Below are 22626 nucleotides of genomic sequence, written 5' to 3' on the forward strand. Positions count from 1 at the left end.
AAAGCACAATGTTAGAAAATTGGAGAGAAAATGGCGCTCTACATACCTAGAGGATTCCTACTTAATCTGGAAAAATAGCCTACTATTGTATAAAAGACACTTCGCCAAGCTGGAACAGCTTATTTCTCATCATTAATAGAAGAGAACAAGAATAATCCTAGGTTTCTCTTTAGTACAGTTGCTAAACTTACACAGAGTCATAGCTCTGTTGAGCCATCCATTCCCTTAGCTCTTAGCAGCCATGACTTTGTGGGATTCTTCTTAAATAAAATTGATTCTATTAAAAATAAAATCTTTGACATACTCCCGAAGATGATTACTTCATCCTCAGCAAGTGAGACAACATTGGAAATAACTGAAGAGCCTGATTTGTGTTTGGACTGTTTTGATCCTGTGAAGCTTCCTGAGTTATCAGAAATATTAGCTTCATCTAAACCTTCAGCTTGTATGTTAGACCCAATCCCAACCAAATTATTTAAGGAAATGTTCCCTCTGATTTCCAGCCCCATTTTAGATATGATTAATCTATCTTTAGTAAATGGATATGTACCACAGGCTTTTAAGTTAGCTGTAATTAAACCTTTATTTAAGAAACCTTCGCTTGATTGAGATGACTTGAAAAATTACAGACCTATATCCAATCTTCCATTCTTATCTAAAATTCTATACTATATATATATATGCTTCCAATAGGTCAAATTATCAGGCAGCATGGGATACATTTTCACTGTTATGCTGATGATACTCAGCTTTACTTATCCATAAATCCTGATGAACCCAACCAGTTAGATAGACTACAAGCATGTCTTGAAGATATAAAAACTTGGATGACTTTAAATTTTGTGCTTCTAAATTCAAACAAGACAGAAGTTGTCGTCTTTGGACCGGAGTCTTTAAAAAAGAAACTGCTTAGTCAATCACTTAACCTGGATGGCATTAAATTGACCTCCAGTAATAAAGTAAAAAACCTTGGTGTTATTTTTGACCAGGACATGTCATTTAAATCCTATATTAAACAGGTTTCTAGGATTTCCTTCTTTCACCTCCGGAACATTACCAAAATTAGAAATATCCTGTCCAGGAGTGACGCTGAAAAACTAGTCCATGCATTTGTTACTTCAAGGTTGGACTATTGTAATTCTTTACTATCAGGATGTCCACAAAATGCAGTTAAAAGCCTTCAGCTGATTCAAAATGCAGCAGCAAGAGTTCTGATGAAAATTAAAAAGAGAGATCATATTTCTCCTATTTTAGCTTCCCTTCATTGGCTCCCTGTTAAATCCAGAATATAATTTAAAATTATCCTCCTCATATATAAAGCCCTTAATGATCTAGCTCCATCATACATCAGAGATCTGATTGGTCCATACGTTCCTAACAGAGCACTTCGTTCTCAGACTGCAGGTTTACTGGTGGTTCCTAGAGTCTCTAGAAGTAGAATGGGAGGCAGATCCTTTAGTTATCAGGCTCCCCTCCTGTGGAACCAGCTCCCAGCTTTAGTCTGTGAGGCAGACACCCTGTCTACTTTTAAGGCTAGGCTTAAAACTTTCCTTTTTGATAAACCTTATAGTTAGAGTGGCTTAGTTTATCAGGGAGGCTCCCTCCCTGTTGGTTGGAGTAAGGGGGAGTCAGGTTTAGCCTAAACCGGCTCAGTTATGGTTGAGGTGCAAACACACCCTCCATTTCTGCTACCTGTATGACCCCTTCTCTTTTCCAATGGTTATAATCAGTCTGACAGAGGGAGGTATCCCAATCCTTGTGGTTTTTAGTATAACAATGACCATCAGTGGGACCCTTTGTGAGGTGCCTTGAGACGACATTGTTGTAAATAAGCGCCGTTTAACTAAATAATCTGAACTGAAACTATCTGTGTAGTTATGCTGCTATAGGCTTAGGCTGCTGGAGGACATAATGACCACTTTCACCCTCTTCGCTACATTCTCACACTATTCTCCAATTTTGCATTATTTGCTGTTATTTCAGCTTTTAACTTCTCTCCTTTCTCTTCCTAGAAGCTACACCTGGCCTGACTCTGTGTCTACCTGTGACACCTTTCTGGAGAGGGGCATCGTCCGAGCTTCTGCTGGCAACAACTTAATGCTCACCCTCTACCGATGATCCACATAGCCCTGTCTTTTAGTGTTTAACACTTTCTCTCTCCTAGACATGGCGATTGACTGAGCTTTTACTGTGAGTAACTCTATGTGCTCTCTTTCAGACTCTAACCTTGAAAACTGGCTCAGAGTTTATCTGTTCTTTCTTTCTAGATGAAACGACTAAAGGAGCTACATCCATTAACATTTACTTTTCCTTCCCATAGAAAGTACTTCTGGATCAGTGCTTCTTTGTTCTCTTTGTGCCTCTGCTCTGTTCTCTCAAACCCCCAGTCAGTCGTGGTAGATGGCCGCTCACACTGAGCCTGGTTCTGCTGGAGGTTTCTTCCTGTTAAAAGGGAGTTTTTCCTCTCCACTGTCGCTACATGCATGCTCAGTATGAGGGATTGCTGCAAAGTCAACGCCAGTGACTGTCCACTGTCTCTACATGCTCATCCGGGAGGAGGGAATGCTGCAAGTCACTGACTGGATGCAATTTGCTGGGTTTCCTTAGACAGAAAAACGTTTTATCCAATGTGAATAAAAAGCTAACACTGACTGCACTGTTCAATGGTTAGTATTAATTGGAATGTATGTACCTGACTGTTGTGAAGTGCCTTGAGACAACATGTGTTGTGAATTGGCGCTATATAAATAAACTGAATTGAAATAGTTGGATTTAAACGTTAACATCTGTGGACATCCGTTTTTATGTTGCATCACAGATTCTCAACTTGATTTAGTTCTGGACTTTGATTGGGCTATTCTAACACATAAATATTGATATAAATCATTCCATTGTTGCTTCAGTGTCTTACTGGAAGGTAGACCTCTACACCAGTCTGAAGTCTTTTGTAGTTTCTTGCATATTTGCATAAATGGCAAAAAAAAAGAAAAAGGTAAATGGTCTGCTCTTGTACAGCATTTTATCAAGTTTGAGGAGCCCAAAGCGCATCATACTACAGTCATCGACCTATTCATACACACATTCACACGCTGAGAGTGGTAAGCTACATTGTAGCCACAGCTGACCTGGGGCAGACTGACAGAAGTGAGGCTACCATACAATAGGCGCCACCAAGCCCTCTGACCACCATCAGCAGACAAGGCGGGTAAAGTGTCTTGCCCAAGGACACGACTGAGATTAACGGGGCAGGGGTTTGAACCAGCAACCCACCAGTTACAGGACAAACCCCTGCCACCATCTCCAGGACAGAAGATTGTCCTGTATTCAGCTCTATCTTCCTATCAACTCTGACCTGCTTCTCCTCCAGTGAGGAACAACGTCCCATCCCCTTAGCATGATGCTGCCTCCACCATGGGGATGTGCCTCCACCATGGGGATGGTGTGTTCAGGGTTATGTACAGTGTTAGTTGTCTCCTACACAGTATTTCGCACATAGACCAAGAAAACCAAGTCTGGCCTCAGCTAACCAGAGCACCTACTTTCACCATTGCTGCTCCATGCATGACTTGTGGCAAAACTTCTTTTGGCTTTCATTAAGCAATGGCTTCGTTCTTGCCAATCTTCCATTTAGGCCAGGTTTGTAGAGTGACAAATTAGCATGGGAATCTTGGCTGCTTCTTCGATGACGTGCCAGTTTAGGTGGACGATCATGTCATAGTAGGTTTGCAGTTGTGCCACACTCTTTCCATTTTCAGATGACTGACTGAATACCTTTGTGAGATATTCAAGGCTTGGAATGTTGTTTTAAATGTTCTTAAAGCGTTTGTATCCGAGTAAAGGGGTCTGAACATAAATGCATGTCACACTTTAGATTTCTAATATATAAAGATTGAAATACCACATGTAATTTTCCTTCCACTTTACAATTATAGTCAACATTGTGTTAGGCTATCACAAAAAAATCCTGATAAAAATGCATTAAACTTGGTATCTTTAATCTGACAAAATGTGGAAATGTTCAAGGGGTATGAATACTTTTGAAACTACCAAAAAGCCAACTGATCCCTATTTTTTTTTTCAACACAAAACTGCTAAGACGTCTAAAAAAACATTTATTTTTCTCTGCTTATGAGTGTGAATATTATGTAAGCACTTCAGGCACACATACAATAACACCTGAAAATGTTAATTACAAGTATTCAGATTAAAGAAATATGACTTATATCCAAACATTCAGAAAGTCTTCACATAGTAAATTTATGGTCCGGTTTTCCTTTGGCACCCATGCAGAAACCAGATGGGTTAGAGCTAAAATGGGTCAAATGGAGGCCTGCTCTGCTGTGATTGGTTGACATCTCATTAGCTGTTCAAACAGGGCAGAAAACTAATCCTACACCCAAGTCTAGAAGCTAATTATAGGTATAGTGATATTTCACAAAATAAACATTTCAGTTAGACTGGAAAGTGTTTTTTGGAAGAGTACAACTGCCTCTTTCTGTTGGTTTGTGACATCTCTGAAGGCTTGAAACAGCTTTTACAGCAAAACAGAGCAGCTGATTAAAATTTATAACCAATCAAGCCAGCTGTGATCAGCCTGCTGCGGCTGCTCGGGATTTTGCATTTTCAGCTTGTCCTGTGCAAATTAGGTGTCTGTCCGAAAACATTTTGAGGTGTTAGCTAACAATTCTGGTATAATTGTGCAGTTGGGTGAAATTGTTTGGTGTTAGGCATCACAAAAAGAGAAATCTCATTGAATATTCCAATTTCATTCAAGGAGGTTGGAAACAAATGTTAGTTCAGTCAAAAGATCTTTGTTTAATGATAAAAGACTTTGCTCTATAACAAATAGCAGCCTCATATCATATGAACCTCATATCTATCACTGGGCAAAAATGTGGGACACAACACAGATCTGATAAAAAAAATTTTGTTTGGTGATGTTTATACACAGAAAACGATTCTGATGCCTCCAATCGAGATTTTATAAAAATCACCCTAACACAGTCTAAAATCAGTTCTTCCTCTCAGTCGATCTCAGGTGACTTGAAGCTCTGGTCTCGAGCTGCTCACTTCTCCCTGAGCCAGGCCATTATATCTGCCAATGTCGGAGGTCGGCACCTCCTTACGGGCGATGGAGGTGGCAAACATGGTGTCCAACATTCCCAGGACCTCAAGAAGCTCCCGCTCCAAGTTGATCTCTGTCTCCAGCAAGTTCTGCAGGCGCAGCAGCTGCCGGTCGATCAGCACCGACTGACCAATCACAGACTTATAGATGTCAAGGATCATCTCCGCTGCAGTTACGAGAATGGGGGCGAACCTGGTGTCGACCACATTTCTGAGGAAGAAACAGGAAAAGGCGATCTTATAGATTTAAACTTTAAACTGATCAATACATTGTGACCTCCTTGGTTTTATTTTGCAACTTTACTGATCTGATCTGCTTCATACCCGATGACGAAGTGGAGTAACCGAGAGAGCTGCTCCTCATCTCTTCCTGCTAGTGCGTTCTTTAGAGTTCCTCTGCGATTCAGCTCTTTCATTACAGCCACAGTTATCTCTGGCTTCCTCCATCTAAACCACGTCTATTGGAAAAGAAGATTACAGAAACAACTTAGCTTTTTTAAACCAACTGACCCGTTCTTTACTCATACTGCCGCCCATTTATCAAACAGTAGAAAATATGCATGGTCATCAGTCAGTCAGTCATTTTCTACCGCTTATTCCACAGTAGGTCGCGGGGAAGCTGGTGCCTATCTCCAGCAATCTATGGGCGAGAGGCGGGGTACACCCTGGACACGTCGCCAGTCCATCGCAGGGCAACACACAAACAACCATGCACACACTCATTCATACACCTAATGGCAATTTAGAGTGACCAATTAACCTAACAGGCATGTCTTTGGACTGTGGGAGGAAGCCGGAGTACCCGGTGCATGGTCATGTTGTTTTAAATTTTGGGATTTATCAATCTGGAAATGAGCTTAGGCTATGCTCTTATTCTATGGGAGGTCTCAGATTGCGCAAGGAAGTTGTTCAGTGTCCAAAATAACAGAACTGCACGCTTGCCCAGTTATTTGACAGGATGGATATAAAAGGAACGTGAATACTTAATACTTTTGGAGGGATGGGACTGACCTCAAGATTTCTTGGGAATATGGCTGCTGTCATTCTTCCTGCATGAATCTGGACTGTGTGATTTATTTATGACTGTTTCCATAGAACTTTAAATTTAGTAAATTCAGGACCCGGATGTAAGGAAATGCCAACAATCAAGAGCAAAGATGTGTTGTACATAATTAAAGAAGGTGTGGGTTTTCTGGATCAAACTGTTTTTTGTTGCAAAGCAATGAAGTGAATACCAAGTGAAGTTCATCTTCCAAGGCATGCAATAATGGAGTTCTGCCAAAATCAAGAACCACATTTAGAACCACATTTATGCCTGGAGTTATGACCCGATTTTCCTCTTCCAACATGCCGTGATTATCATGATTGCTCTAAAGATGATCTTATGAGATATTCCTGCTGTGTGTGGTGTGTTAAGAGTGATCTAGTATGCTCGGAAGGACATCGGGGCCACTCTGACCTCAAATCGGAGATATTTAACATGTTGGACTGTCTTGGCCCAATTTTGTAGCGTGTGGGGTGTTCCCCAATGACAAAACAAGCACCTTGTTGAATGTGACGTGTAGCCAATCAGAAAGCGAGGTGTTTCCCTAGGGAAAAAATATCAAAATACTCACCTCCATTACAGTGTAGGAAGTACAGAACCTGTCTCCACTCCTTTAACCAATGCCTTTTCTTTTTGGAATGTTTTTCTAAGTAAAATTTACTACACAAATGGTCGCCATTGCTTCTTCCTTGTCTGCCATGTTTATTTACTCTGAACTCACATTTGAACACGTCTGACATCTGAATGTTCGTGACTTAAATCTATTCGTGTGTGGTGTGTTGTGCTGGCTGTGTGGCTGTACACCACACTGTAGGACCAAACCTGCTATATCCACGATTTCAGGGTTCGAAAAAATCAACCAACAATTTGAAAATTTTGCAGTGTGAACCAGGCTTTAAGAAGAGAAACCTGTCGCTCCAAAGAAGAAGAATTGTTTTGGAAACCTAGACCTCTTAGTCAGGTATCGGAAATGGACACGTTTGGACCCCGAAGGCTGTAGAGCAGTAGTTTGTGGGTATTGAAAGAGAGGTAGGTTTGCCCTGGAGTAGCTATGTAAACACCACAGGAAAGCGCATGACATAATTTTAAGTTGAGCACTTCTGCACAATATTGTGCTGGACCTGTGTTGTTTAATGTGATGCTCCACAGAGTGATGAACTGATTTGGGTCTGGGAGCTGTTAGGACCTCATCCGGCACTTCTAACCTGTTACCACTCAACTTTCAGACTTAATTTGTGTGAGAAACTGTTTCAAGACAGAAATATTGTTTAACTTTCTTTTCTTCATTGATGCTGTAAATTCAATGGCCGAAGCCAATTAACCAATAAATAATGCTGTACTTATCCTATGATTATTATTAGGGATGCACCGACATGAAAATTCAGACTGATATCGATATTAATATCGCTGTTCTGGCCGATAACCGATATTTACCGATATTATATATATATATCTCACTACCCTGTCAACACCGTAAAAAACGACCACAATGCTGACATTGCTTCTCTCCTTCAGTTAAACACCCTACTGTCCTGCACTGCATCACTGTCACATGCCCCAACAAATACCACCCCCCTGCCCTCCCTCTCCTGAAACACACACAAACAGCAACAAGATGGTAAAAAATATTGGTTATTAATATCGACTCAGTTTTACTTATCAGACCGATACCGATGTTAATGCCGATATATCCTGCATCCCTAATTATTATTTATGCGCCCAAATCTGTCTGTTTTGGGTTCAATGACAAATAACAAAGCTTTACATGTGAACATAAAATTCTAACATGATGTAATAAAAACATAATTTGCTCATTTTCTGAAAGTTTATGAACATGTATCAGAAACTCTTACCTCCAAGGCTGTATCCAAAGCTTTGGATACGTTAAATTTCTTGAGCTGCCTGTCATATTTGGCCAAATGTTCTTTAACTGGCTTGCTGACAAGATAATCATCCTGTAAATGTATCAAGGAAGGAAATTAGAAATAAAGGAACAACACAATTACAATTTTAACATCACAAGGAGCCCTGATGTTAACTGAAAGATGGAAACCTACTTGTTTTGGGACATAATTTTTCCCTTTCACAAAGACACGATACGACGGACGCCGCCTCTGTTGGCTCATTATTTCCATTGACTCTTCGGTGTGTTTTCTGTGTTTGATGCTCAGAATACTGTTGGTCATTCCCACAACAATGGACTCATCATCCGGCTGAGGAGAAAGCAAAGTTCTCATCTTTAGCCCAAGATCAGCGCATAATGATGTCACTACTGTTGCAACAATGCAATATCAAATATCATTATCATAATAATGTAGGTTTCACTTATTTCAACTTTTTCTTACAGCCAAAGCCAGACTGAGGATTGCAGCAGCATAGTCAAAGTTGTGGACCACTTTATAGCTGGTTGTGTTGTAGACCTTCACATGCCTGAAAGACAAGCACAGTCCATATATTAAAACATTTTCATTCTTTCATCTTTTCATTTATTTTATTTTATTTTTTTACAGAAGTTGGAGACAAGAGCGCTTCCACTCCTGCACATGGACACCTTGAGTACACACAGCGATTCTTATAAACGTGACTAATGCAGAACATATTTACTACCTTTGACAGACAAAAAAGAGCAAGATTTACATTATTTAGAATATTTATTTTACGTCTGGAATTCACTGTATCTTGAAGTTGTTATACCTGTCCAGAGATGCAGAGAGCAGTCTTTGTCCATTGCTGCTGAGAGCCAAACAGGTGACGGTCTTATGATGGTTTTTCAGGGACACCAGGGGCTGACCTCCTTTCAATAAATCCCACACTTTGACATAGCGCCCACCTAAGGAAACACATGAACCAAAATTTGTGAATTAAGACTTTATTTTAAATATTTCTAAATAAACTTAATAACCTGTGCTCATTTACTGTATATAATCTCGAGCTTCCTTTGGGGTCTAAGCAAGCAAAAAAAAAAAAAACTGCACTAAAATAATCCTTATTTAGCTTCCTGATAAAATAAAAAATAAAATCCGAACATATCCAACATGCATTTCTGTTACTTACATATTTAACACATTCTTTTATGGAAATCATATCCTGGAATTTAGGCCACCATGTCATGTTTGTTAGTCTGATTTGTTTGAGATATTTATCTGGATTTGAACAGGGGAGGAGTGTCAATGTTACAGACGTCTAGTGGGAGAGAGCTCCAGAGTTTGTTGGCACAACCAACAAACAATTATTTCCTAACATGGGCTGAAATTAAGGTTGGACTTTTTTGTGTTATTATTTCTTGTGTGAGCTCTTGCTCCTGTAATAAAAGGAGACTTAACCTAAAACCTATATAGACATATCTTTAACTGGAGTACTAATAAAGGCACTGTAAATATCTGGGGAATATAACTACAACTAATGGAGTTGCATGCAACACTGATGCTGCTGCATACTGTTCATCCACTGCAGAGTACAGCGCTGTGTACATAGTTTTCCAAAAACAGTAGATGATTGCTACATTTTAGCTGCTAAGATGCAATTTCTTCTTGTGCTTAAACAAACAATAGTTCTAAACCTGGTATAGTGAAACAGAGAGGAAACAAAAAGCTAAAAATGATTATGAGACCCTATGATTCAGAGAGCATTGTGGAGCTTGTGGAGAAGCTCAGTTACTTGAGTTCATGGAATTTGATAAGATGTACTCCAATAGCGGCTAAAGTATCCGTCGCAGCACAACGGGGTCAAAGTTTAATAAATTTCCACTCTAAAATGAGTGCAGTGCAACCTCCAACAAGCTGTTCGCACCTCCAAGCTGACGTGGAAACTGTGCTTCGCTTACGTTTTGCTCAGCGCTACGCAGAGCCGTTGTTGTGGGGAGCATTCATTTCAAATGAAGGGATTTCAGAGCGCAGCGGAGCTGCTGCTGCTTTCGGTGTGGAAAATCACAGATCAAACTATCATGACATGTTTACTTGGCTTTAATTGAACCATTTTTCTCCTTTTTATTTGCAATGTTTGGTCATGTTTCTCTGAAAGGAAACAAAATTAACAATTTCTACTTTTTGGATGGTAATGCCTAAATACTAATGCTGTCTTGCAAATTGGGTGGCGATGTGTATTTCATGTTTGGTCTCAGAACAAATTTAAATGAGAGCACAGATAAATTACCCTGAACCTTCTACATAGGTTGAATAAACATGACAACCTGCTGAGACGAGGAGTCCCTCAGAGGGATAAAGAAGGAGGCTCTCCACCGGCTGCCCGTGCTCCATGGTCATCACACTCTTATCTGCTCTGGCATCAAACACTTTCAGAGTGTGGTCATATGATCCTGGAGCAATAAAAAAAGAGAAATAAATATGGTTTGTGCTTATGTAAGTCAGCTGTAACTGGAAACATCTGGACTCCATTTGCTTTTACCTATGTTTTGCAATAAGTCAGAAACTACCTAAAAGGCACCAGATATTGACATTAATTAGGGAAAAGGTTAACTTCCTACTGTCCTTTTGACATTTCCCCACAGCTCTGCAGATAACCTTCTGACTCACCGGTAATGAAGAGATCTCTGTTGAGTTTGCTGGCAACACCACAGCGAATGTAGTCTGTATGTTCCTGGTAGGTGGTGAGCTCAGCTGCATTTGGGATGTCCCACAGTCGGCAGGTGTAGTCGTCGGACCCGGTGAAGATCTGGTAACGGTCTGAGGTGAAGTCAGTGACATGTACAGCCCTGAGTGGAAAAAAAACAAAACATCAATATAATTGAATTCATTTTAGATCGCTTTCATTAAGAGGGACTTTATGAAAAATGGCTAATCAGTGTATTGGTTATCAGAGTTCTTGGGATCAGCATGAATTTCAGTCGATGGATCACTCAAGAAATCATCATTCAACGTTTTTGTCATCAGGCAATAAACTAAAGCACAATTTCATTCAGCTAAGATGGAAAGTTTATATAGGTAAAAATGTGAACATGATCACAGCTAAAGCTTTTTGATTGAAAATGTCAGCAAACTTCTTCAATATTAGCCTTGAATGTGTTGAATGTCAGAGCTGAATATACTGATCACTGCAGATAGGCAGTCGATCTTGATGGATGGATAATACAAAGTTGCTATTGGGTATAATAGCCCTATGAAATTCTTACATTATAATAACATTGGGTAAAAATACCACAGTTTGACTCCATTACTTTATTTAAAATAACGATTAAAACTAGAATATATAACATGACCTAACTGGTTTTACTCCAACAGAAAAACAAAACATTCGTCGTGCTGCAAAAACAATTAAACACATAATTTATTTGTATTTTCATACATCCACTTATTCAAACGTAAACACAAGTATAACAAGGTGATATTAGCTGGTTAACTACACAGGTTATCTGCTCAGGTAGCCCACCTGCAGTCAACTGCTTAACAGACATGCTGCTCATAGCTTATGGTTTGAAAACAGTTTTATCTTAAAAGAAAAAGATGGTTATGGCTTCCTTATTTCCCACTGAAAGTCTTTTTCACAGCAGGGAATATTTTAAAAAAATTCTTGTCCCTCCTGTAAACGAGGAAAAAGTAATCAAGCACTCTTTAGGCCAGCTGACTGCCAGTGTGCAGCAACAGGTGTGGAAGGGGCAGTGAGGCACACCTCTGGGCTTCATTCAACTGAAGAAAAATATGGTCATTCCAGCACTTTCTCTGGCATCACAAACAAACTTTAGACCATAGGAACATTATTTTGAAACCGTAACTTTTAACGACCTTGGCGACCTCGTTACAAAAAACCAGCCCTTTTCAAGCTTATTCCAGAAAGATCAACAGTTATGACAATACTGAAAAATAAATAAGGACCTTAAATTTGAAAGCAAAGAAAAATTTTCTCATGGCATTAGAGACACTGCACAACTTAATTTTAATGAAGGATTTTCCTGGCAGTTGTCATCACTATAACCTCTACAAGCGCTTACAAAAGTGTTCATGTCCTGACATTTCAAGTTTCTAGCCTAGTGCAGAGAATTATAATATGTGGCTCACTTTGTGTGCCCTTTAAACATCCTTAGCGCCACCTTGCCGCTGACATCAAACAGTCGGACAACCGAGTCTTCGCATCCTGCCACAAGCAGCTGGCCGTCTGACCTGAATCTGCCACAATAAGCCGTGTCCTTGAATCGGGTAAATGTCTTGACAGGCTCTTGGGAGCAGGGCCCATAGATGTGGATCTGAAGAGAAACAAGAGTTAGAATGTGAAGAAAATGTAAGAAGAAAGGTATGTCATTTACTCTTGGAATAAGAAATTATTTCAAACCAGAACTGTTTATCAAATCGCTTGTGTAATTTCATCTCCTGATTGCCTAGACCAGCAGAAACTTTGTCAGTTTTATTTGAATTATAACAAACCAACTATAAAGGGGTATGAATATGTAATGGGAACTTTTTAAAGTATTTCCTTAACCTTTTTGGATGTTCTTAGTAAATAAGATATTCATATCCTCAGGTGTAAATGAAAACAAACATAGAATCGACCATGACATAAGGTGAACTACCTAGAATTTATGCAAATAGAGCCAACTCACTCTTGTAAAGGCAGTTATAGCATAATTATGTGGAGCCACAGGAGAAAAGTCTATGTTTGAGACTGCTCCAAATTCTTTTATCTGGACAGGTGCCTATGAGACGGAGGAAGGAAAAACATGTCAGGCAATAGATTCTTTCAAAGTTTGGAATCACAAATTATTCAATCCATTTATTTTACCCATAATAAGATCAATGGAGCAAGGAGCAGATGAGACTCACCTTGTAGTTTTTCCAGTAAAGTGTGTCCTGCGTGACCTTTTCTCCGAGTTTTGGATAAACCGGGATTTTTGTGGGTTTGAATGACGCCATCTATATGGTGCTTTCAGAAGAGCCTACATGCACACAGTAGGATTCAGAAGTTTAAAAGAAGAATATTAGCATTTAAAGAGTTTACAGGTGAGAGAAGAACCTTTTTTGGTAGTGAACAGAACACTACGCAGACTACACACAGTTTAAACAGCTGAGTAAAAGGTCCAGAGTTGATCATACAGCTCCATGGTATACGTGAGGGAATTACAGAGAAAATGAAATCTTTGAACATGTCTATATGTTTGTCTATTTCCATTGAACTTTTAAAAAGAAATAAGAGAAAGAAATAAGTTCAACGAAAAGAAAAATACATAACATCTAAAATAGGATACTGAATAATCTTATTTGTGATTTTACTTTTGAAATAATATACACATATTGCAAAACAGAAGCAAAAAGAAAAGTAAATATAAATAAACTGTATACTCACTGAACATTTTACTAGGTACACATTTTCAACTGCTTAACACAAATAGGTAATCAGCCAATCAAACAGCTGCAACTCAATGCATTTGGGCATCGCGACATGGCTTGATGAAGTTCAAAGTGAGCATAACAGAATGATAGATTTGCATCATGGATCTGCAGCAACTGCATAAAATATTCATGTCAGCATGGATAAAAATTTCAGATGAATGTTTCTGACCCTTCGGTTATTCTATACCATGGACATTAAAGGCAACTCTGAAGCAATGAGGGATTCAACCTGGTACTTGCAATGTGTACCTAACAAAGTGGTCAATGAGTGTATACATAAGACTGAATTAAGAACAGAAACTAAATGAAAAGGGGCTATCTGAGAGAAAATTCCCTAGATTTATGGCTTGGTCAGTAGAAACGTACTTTAAGAATTTGGAGAGTAAGTTTATTTTAAATTAATTCCAAGTCAGGACAGTTTTAATAAAACAGCATAAGAGTATTTAATGACAATAATGTTATAAAATAAATTTGGTATGTTTGCCCTTCATCACTTTACAAAGTTCTACCTCAAAAGAAGATGAGAAGTCAATATTTATGGATCTAGATTGTATACATTTTAGTATTGACTTCTAAACCGAATCACGTCACAATAATATCAATACGTGCTCTGTTGATTCATCCTCAATATTACAAAAGTGGCATTTATTTAGATTTTTTTTAAATCAGTTTTTTTTTCTTTGGAACTGGGATGTAACATACTCATTATTTGTCGTTTCCAAAAAATGTACAACATTTTTTAATCTAAGAAATGTACGCCATCTAGTTTTTAGTTTACCTATGTTGTGTTTCATCTGTTACTTTAATTAACTAAGACAGACTTAAACTTGATGTCAGCGATGTGGAGCAGACAGCAACATCTCAGCAGGCCATACAGCTAACTGATGTAATTCGTCACAACTTTAGATCGTCCATTAACAAAATTATTGTTTCGGCCGCTACATGATTATACACATAATTATACAGGTCTTAACACGGACACGTTGGCTGTTGTTTATACGACTAACATTTTATACAAAGGAGGCTCCAGAATATCCTCACCTCGGAACAGAAAAAGGTCCCAGAATGCAGATAATGTAGAATGTAGAATGCAGGATGGCTAATTTTAAAATATAAAGACTTTTGTTGTCTAAGTGAAGACAAACTTTCTCATTTTATCGAAGGATCACGTTGCCTGTTGGCGGACAGGAGGACGCCATGATTGAATGTTACTACTTCCGCAATGACAAAGATGAAGTATTGTTAATAAGTTTTTATTCCAACATTTTTTTCCTCAAATAGTTTACATGAAACTTTAATATTTTTACTCTCAATAATTATTATTTTTTTTCTCACTACCTAATGTTTTGTAATGTTCGTTTTGCCTTTTTCTTTGCGTCACTTCCGGTTCCCACTCCTTTCTGCCTCCATCGCCTGTTGCGTGAGCCGCGTGTTTACACACTCCCAGGTCTGTTCGTCGGTGTTTTTCTGTTTTTTTAACCATGACATATTAATTCAGTTGAAGTATAGCATTTAAAACTAATTCTGCATCACCTTGCGAAACTAAACGTGGGAAAACATATTCCTTAATTCATTGTTAACATCAGTTGAAGGAGGCCCAAGCTACTTTTTTTTTTAGCTTGCTTTGCTAACTAACCCGTTTTGTTGACATAATTTAGAATTTAAGCATCATTTATGAATAGGTATTTAAATCAAATGAACTGAAATTAGAAGGTTGTGATATACCGCATCGCCCTGTGTCAAATATCGATTAGTTATTAGAAAAAGTCTTTTCCGAATAGAACCATGTTTAGCATGTCCTATGCTAAAGCTGTAGCTACACACCTCATTCTGATTTTTGCAGAACTTGCGCTCAGGCATTGAAGCGTGAAGCTATTTTCGGAGCCTTATGACAGCTGTGCATTCTTGTTGGTTTTCTGAGTGAAAGGGCAAAACTGAAGGGAGATTTTAGGGGGATTTATTTCAGATACTTCCAGTTTGATTGCATATGTAGCGATTCCTATGAACTGATGTATTGAGACATTAGGGGTAATTTCTGTTGGCAGTGAAAGTCTGATGTGTTATACCAATGTTACGCCTCATTATTCTGTGTCATTTAGGGCTACACGGTATGAGACTAAACAAAATAACATAAAAATCTAAAATAATTTCTAGAAATGAGTCAATATTCAAACTGTACACTCCTTTGTCAATGAAAATTTGTTTAACTCAATTAAACATGGGTTGATATGAGATTCCCGTGGTATAAGCTTGAGTATGATATGCTTGTGTATGAATATCATAGTGTCTCCGTAATTGTAAGTAAATTAATACTTTATTTGTTTTTTTGAGACACAGACTTAAGCAAAAATCTAGAATTAAACCTTTGAATTTTAGCAATGAATTCAAGAGCTTATTGCGCAAAATATTAGATCTTTTTGCAACGCTGCTCTCTGTAGAGTATTATAAGCTGATATTATCAGGTAGAGCCTGCAGTTGGCTATTTAACAGACATGTCGCTTGGAGTCTATCAACATTAGTTTTAAAACCACGTTATCTTAAGAATGATGGGTGGCACACTTTTATTTTCCAATCAATGGCTATCTATGTTTTTCACATCGGCAAATTTTTCCAGATAGCCAAATCTATTTGTCATGTAAGCAGAGCAAAAGTGTAGTTGCCTTTAGGCAGTTTGCGGCAACATGTGTTACTTTGTTCTATATATAATACTGGTACTCACAAGGTGTAACTAACTCCGGCCACTTCAGCTCTTTATTTGGCATCTCATTTAAAAAAAAAAAACTTTAATTCAACAGAGCAAAAAAAAGGAAAATGTTTTGCAACCAGAATTAGTTTTTTTAAACCTTGGTTATACCTGTAGCCAGCCTAGGCCTAGTACCAGTAGAATTGTTATTTAAATCTGTCTATTCTCTTATATGTAAGATGAAGGAGTCGATAATGAACCAGGAGAAGCTTGCCAAACTGCAGGCGCAGGTCCGCATTGGTGGCAAGGTATGTTCCCTGCATGCTGCCAAGTAATAGCTTTGGGGCCTCGGAACCATTTGGTAAAGCTAATTTCTTTGCTTTGTAGGGGTCAGCCCGAAGGAAGAAGAAGGTGGTGCACAGAACAGCTTCAGCTGATGATAAGAAGCTGCAGTTTTCGCTGAAGAAACTAGGCGTCAACAACATCTCTGGTATCGAGGAGGTACAGCTAATAACTTTTTCATGTTCTGTCACGTTACAACCATAAACATCAATTTATTTTATTGGACGTTTATGAGACTGATATACTAATATAAAGTGCAGTGTGACTGTGAAGATCCTGAAAATGATACATGGTTTTTAAAGTCTTTTTGAAATAACTATCTAAAAAGTGTGGCTTCAATTTCTTGTTACCTTATTTTACTTTGATACTCCTAAATGACATCAAGTGCAGCCAGTTGCTTACAGAAATCACTAAATAAAGAATATATGTTTGTGATGCAATCTTAGTATGAATACACCTTGTTCTGTGGCCTCAGAGGTTTGTCGTAGAACATTAGTGAAGAAACAGCATCATGAGGACCAAAGAGGTCAGTGGGAAAGTGTAAAGCTGATTAGGTTTTAAAATAACATCCCAAGCTATGAAAATCTCATGGAGATGTAATCTTTCTGTTCAGTCTATCATCCAATAGTGGAAAGATTACAGTACAGCTGTAAACCTTCAAATAAATGGCTGCCAGCCCAAACTGACAGTCTGGACAAGAATAGCGTTACGTAGATGAGCTGCCAAGAGGCCCCTATAGAGATCTACGGTGTAGGTAGGCGTATCTACCAAGACAACTATTAGTTATGCACTCCACAAATCTGACCTGAATGTAGGAGTGACAAAAAGCCATTGTTAAAAGAAAGCAATAAGAATTTCTGTTTGCCCATATAGCCCATATAGAAGGCAGATCAAGAATTTTATTCTTCAGTAAAAACAGGGAAGCTGATCAGAATTGATAGACCTAAATTTAGGGCAATCCTGGAAGCTGTGAAACACTGGGACAGAGATTTTCCTTCCAACATGAAAACAACTCATTCACATTAGGGGGTGGAATCTTTAGGCATTTCATGATTCAATTTGATAATGATTCAGAAGGCTACAATGTGATTTTAAATCAAATGATGTAACACCATACCCATATCTCACACAACCACACTAAAACACAAAAAACAAACAGAATACATTGGAAGACTTCTGTGGGGACCTCTGTGCACTCCAAACTAACACAACCAGACCTTATTTACATGTAAATAATGAATCCAATTAGGGGTCCACCGATTGATCGGTCGGCCGATCTCTAACTCCACTGTCTTCTATTTTATCTGTAACTAAAACTGAAGTGAAAGCCTCAGAAATAATATCTTTTCAGGTGGAATGGTTTATCCAAAGAGTGCAGCATAGTGTGTAAGCCCTGGTTTTCAGTGACTCGATGGAAGTATATCCTCTGCAGCAAAAGATGCGATAAACGTAGTATTTAGCTTCACCTAGTTAAAGGGTAACTTTGACCTTACTGGTTTATTGGTCCTCTGGCTGACTTGGGCGCATATGCTGTTCTGTTTTAACTTCCACCAACAGTTGGCAACATGTCATATGGTAATTCAAGTTTGTCGTATTTCAAAATATTTCATTTATTTTACACAACCTGTATATAGTGTGGCTCATGTCCGAGTAATTTTTTCCATTTTGTGCAGACAGTACAGGATGTGTTGCATGTGATCTTTAATATGTGTTCACCATAAACTGTCCACGTGCCACACTTGCACACGTCTCAGCTCTGCCTTTTTGTGTTCAAAATTAGGTCACGAGTTAACATTAAGATCACCCAGCTTTGCTGTTTGTTAATCAAGTCACAATTTTTCATGTCCACATCTCGATGCATGAAAAGATTTGATCAAATATTCATCTCCCACCCATGCTAAACATACAGACAAAACTAGAATGGTGTTTTTTTTTTTAGAACATACAGTGTATCACAAAAGTGAGTACACCCCTCACATTCCTGCAGATATTTAACTATATGTTTTCATGGGACAAAATGACACTTTGACACAATGAAAAGTAGTCTGTGTGCAGCTTATATAACAGTGTAAATTTATTCTTCCCTCAAAATAACTCGAGATATAACCATTAATGTCTGAACCACCGGCAACAAAATGAGTACACCCCTAAGAGACCACGTCCAAATTGAGCGCTCTTGTCATTTTCCCTCCAAAATGTCATGTGACTCGTTAGTGTTACTAGGTCTCAGGTGTGCATAGGGAGCATGTGTGTTTAATTTTGTAGCACAGCTCTCGCACTCTTTCATACTGGTCACTATAAGTTCTAACATGGCACCTCATGGCAAATAACTCTCTGAGGATCTTAAAAGACAAATTGTTGCGCTACATGAAGATGGCCAAGGCTACAAGAGGATTGCCAACACCCTGAAACTGAGCTGCAGCACAGTGGCCAAGATCATCCAGCACTTTAAAAGAGCAGGGTCCACTCAGAACAGACCTCGCGTTGGTCGTCCAAAGAAGCTGAGTGCACGTGCTCAGCGTCACATCCAAATGCTGTCTTTGAAAGATAGGTGCAGGAGTGCTGTCAGCATTGCTGCAGAGATTGAAGAGGTGGGGGGGTCAGCCTGTCAGTGCTCAGACCATACGCTCCACACTACATGAAATTGGTCTGCATGGCCGTCATCCCAGAAAAAAGCCTCTTGTGAATTCTGTTCACAAGAAAGCCTGCAAACAGTTTGCTGAAGAAATGTCAACAAAAGACATGGATTACTGGAACCATGTCCTATGGTCTGATGAGACCAAGATTAATTTGTTTGGTTCAGATGGTCTCAAGCATGTGTGGTGGCAATAAGGTGAGGAGTGTGTGATGCCTACAGTCAAGCATGGTGGTGGGAATGCCATGGTCTGGGGCTGCATCAGTGCAGGTGTTGGGGAGTTAAATTTTATTAAGGGACACATGAACTCCAATATGTACGGTGAAATACTGAAGCATACCATGATCCCCTCCCTCTGGAAATTGTTTCGCATGACAGTGTTCCAGCATGATAATGACACCAAACACACCTCTAAAACGACCACTGCTATATTGAAGAGGCTGAGGGTAAAGGTGATAGACTGGCCAACCATGTTTCCAGACCTAAACCCAATAGAACATCTTTGGGGCATCCTCAAGCATAAGGTGGAGGAGCGCAAAGTCTTGAATCTCCGCCAGCTCCATGATGTCATGGAGGAATGGAAAAGCATTCCAGTGGCAACCTGTGAAGCTCTGGTAAACTCCATGCCCAGGAGAGTTAAGGCAGTTCTGGTGAATAATGGTGGCCACACAAAATATTGACACTTCAGGAACTTTTACTAAGGGGTGTACTCACTTTTGTTGCTAGTGGTTCAGACATTAATGGCTGTATTTTGAGGGGAGAATAAATTTACAGTTATATAAGCTGCACACAGACTACTTTTTATTGTGTCAAGGTGTCATTTTGTCAGTGTTGTCCCATGAAAATATACTTAAATATCGGCAGGAATGTAAGGGGTGTACTCACTTTTGTGATACACTGTAGCATATTCATGTGTTAGGATGGCCAAGTGAATGCGCAGATCCATTTTCAACTTGAGAATCTGTTAAGACCTAGATATTCATGTTGGCAGCCAATATCCATCTAATCTACCTGAGCTCGATCTTTTTTGCAAAGACGGACCGGCAAAAATGAATTTTTGCAGCTTTAATTGCAACAAAGACTGCATCTAAAAAATACTACATACATTTCTAATAAAATTCATTGAAGTTCGTTGTTGTAATGCGGGAAATGTAAAAGGTATTCAACTGGTATAGTTTTGCAGACAGCTAAAATGTAAGTATAGTGGGATGCATAAGATTAAAGTTATTTAATAAAAACTATATTCTATTCCGATTAACCCTCTTGGATCCCGTAATATTGTGCTGGTTACTTTGGGAAATACTAGTACAAGAGATTTGGCATGATTGTTTAAGACTGTCTTTTCAAATCCATAGAAATAATCCTTTAAGACGAGTAATTAGATTTTAATGTGTTTGAAATAGACTCAGGATGGAAAGCAACTGCAAAGTTGCCCTATTCCTTACAATGTCTTTAATCTTTTTTTGTTGTCACTGTAGGTGAACATGTTCACAAACCAGGGGACAGTGATCCACTTCAATAACCCAAAGGTTCAGGCCTCCTTGGCTGCCAATACGTTCACGATCACAGGACACGCTGAGAATAAACAGCTAACAGAGATGCTTCCAGGAATCCTCAACCAGATGGGAGCTGACAGTCTTACTAGCCTCAGGAGACTAGCAGAAACCCTGCCCAAACCAGGTACCCACCAGAAACTATTCCTGACCTGTTTGTATCGCTAGTGTGTCTGCGGTCTAGTAATACAATTTCCTTCTCTGCTCACAGTTGGAGAGAACAAAGCCCCAATGGTTGCTGTAGAAGAGGAAGATGATGAGGTTCCTGGTAAGCAAGTGCATTTACATCTCATTTAGTTAGAAATACAGTCATTGTTGCTTAGATATTTCAATATGACACTAACAGCCCTTAAAATGATTACCTAGACATTTAGTGAAACATTTTTAGTCCGTCTGCTCTGGACTGGTTCATATCCATACCTTCGTTACGTTCGCCACTGTTTACCTGGATGGATGTTTGTAGAACTAAATGACAAATTTTTATCGCTAACAAACTATGAATTAAATCGGAATTTAAACATTATTTACAATTGTACAAATTAATCTCTATTTTAGTCTAACACTTTGTTTTCAGTTGTTTATCCTCACTGGCATTTTCTTTCCTTTTTGGGGGTTTTTCAGATCTCGTGGAAAACTTCGATGAGGCTTCAAAGAACGAGGCCAATTAACCAACATCAGAATATCACAATGTTCATGTCATCTTTTATTTGTGGCTACAAATATAACCTGATTTTAAATGTAACACTTGGAAGAAGAAAATTTACTTTTTACAGAACATGTTATTATACAGTTAAAGCTAACTAAACTTTGTAGAAAGTGCACAACTTCTCTTTCTCGTGCTGCCTTCCCTACATTGCAGTTACCCACGCAGCAAAAATGTATTGGTGGAATTAATTGTGTAATAAAGATTCAATTTCTTTCATATTAGCAATATGACTTTGTTTTTACAAATAAACGAAACTGTTCATCATACTGAAACTCAAGCAAATAGTTGAGTTATTAGGAGAGTAGCAGAATCTGTAATCTATCTATTCTGCCAAGGAGCCCTGGTACAAATGAGCTGCAAGGCAATTATAAATACAAGCTAAAAATAAACACAATCATCACTGTAATACTAAAAATATATTCAATGGAAAAAAAAAAAACTATCTTATACATATATTTTAAAAAGTCTTAACTATAAACTCAATACTGTTCTACCAAAGCTGTTTTCAGAAGTTATTTTCAATTAATAATTGGTTTTAATGAGGGGGCAATTAGAACTAAAATTGAGGTAAAGAAAAATAACAGTAATTTAAGCATGCAAGAAATACAAAAGGAACTCCTCTTCACTAAAGAAAAATACTACAATGCATGGGGGGGTGGAAGTCTAAAGCTCCTAGCATTTTAATTACAAAAACAAGCTGATAGATCTATTCACAAAATACACATACAAATAGGGTTGAAACATGCTTAGAAAATATTCAAAAATGCTTCAGGGATTTTTTCCAAACTTTATATTCCCAACCCAAATTGAATAATGAACAGCATATAGATGCATTTCTCTCCCAGCTGTCTAGTCCCAGAATTACAGATAAGCAGATCGATCATAACAGCAAAAATAACAAGCAGAACTAAGAGCAGTTATTAGGAAGTTGAAGGGAGGGAAATCTCCGAGAACAGATGGCTTTACCTCCGAATGGTATAGAGAAATGCAGGATCAGTTAGTCCCTGTTTTATTAAGAGCTTTACACTGTGCTGGAAAACAAAATAATCCCCCCATCTTGGAGAGACGCAATTATTTCATTAGTTCCTAAAGAGGGAAAAGATGGGTTGAAATGCAGAAACTGCCACCCAGTAAGTTTGTTAAATATTGATTATAAAATACTTACTGCCATGATTTCACAGAGATTGGAAAAAATCTTGCC

At 38.5% G+C, this 22626-nt stretch overlaps 2 protein-coding genes across 2 annotated transcripts; one reads left to right on the forward strand and one right to left on the reverse strand.

Moving 5' to 3' along the window:
• Positions 1 to 4791: 4791 nt before the first annotated feature.
• On the reverse strand, positions 4792 to 14716 carry utp15 (UTP15 small subunit processome component). Its single transcript, XM_047382082.1, has 12 exons — positions 14548 to 14716; positions 12940 to 13052; positions 12720 to 12812; positions 12181 to 12365; positions 10702 to 10880; positions 10359 to 10484; positions 8864 to 8999; positions 8515 to 8599; positions 8227 to 8382; positions 8023 to 8124; positions 5449 to 5582; positions 4792 to 5335 (listed from the first exon to the last, which is right to left on the reverse strand). The coding sequence occupies exons 2-12, from the start codon at positions 13027 to 13029 to the stop codon at positions 5035 to 5037; spliced, it is 1587 nt and encodes a 528-aa protein (XP_047238038.1). The 5' UTR covers positions 13030 to 13052; positions 14548 to 14716; the 3' UTR covers positions 4792 to 5034.
• A 126-nt stretch (positions 14717 to 14842) lies between these two features.
• Positions 14843 to 21641, forward strand: LOC124878230 (transcription factor BTF3 homolog 4-like). Its single transcript, XM_047382084.1, has 6 exons — positions 14843 to 14953; positions 16429 to 16497; positions 16577 to 16690; positions 20645 to 20846; positions 20931 to 20987; positions 21341 to 21641. The coding sequence occupies exons 1-6, from the start codon at positions 14858 to 14860 to the stop codon at positions 21385 to 21387; spliced, it is 585 nt and encodes a 194-aa protein (XP_047238040.1). The 5' UTR covers positions 14843 to 14857; the 3' UTR covers positions 21388 to 21641.
• The last annotated feature ends 985 nt before the right edge of the window (positions 21642 to 22626 follow it).

The sequence above is a fragment of the Girardinichthys multiradiatus genome, chromosome 12 (assembly GCF_021462225.1).
Source record: "Girardinichthys multiradiatus isolate DD_20200921_A chromosome 12, DD_fGirMul_XY1, whole genome shotgun sequence".
Classification (NCBI taxonomy): Eukaryota; Metazoa; Chordata; class Actinopteri; order Cyprinodontiformes; family Goodeidae; genus Girardinichthys; species Girardinichthys multiradiatus.

Coding starts and splice junctions, on each gene's coding strand:
- LOC124878230 (XM_047382084.1), top strand. CDS start 14,858: ATGTTCGTTTTGCCTTTTTCTTTGCGTCACTTCCGGTTCCCACTCCTT. Junction 16,498..16,576: donor AGGTCCGCATTGGTGGCAAG/GTATGTTCCCTG, acceptor TTTGCTTTGTAG/GGGTCAGCCCGAAGGAAGAA. Junction 20,847..20,930: donor AGAAACCCTGCCCAAACCAG/GTACCCACCAGA, acceptor CTCTGCTCACAG/TTGGAGAGAACAAAGCCCCA.
- utp15 (XM_047382082.1), bottom strand. CDS start 13,029: ATGGCGTCATTCAAACCCACAAAAATCCCGGTTTATCCAAAACTCGGA. Junction 10,881..12,180: donor ATGTTTAAAGGGCACACAAA/GTGAGCCACATA, acceptor TTTTCCACTCAG/GGCTGTACATGTCACTGACT. Junction 9,000..10,358: donor GGGACTCCTCGTCTCAGCAG/GTTGTCATGTTT, acceptor GTGTTTCCTTAG/GTGGGCGCTATGTCAAAGTG.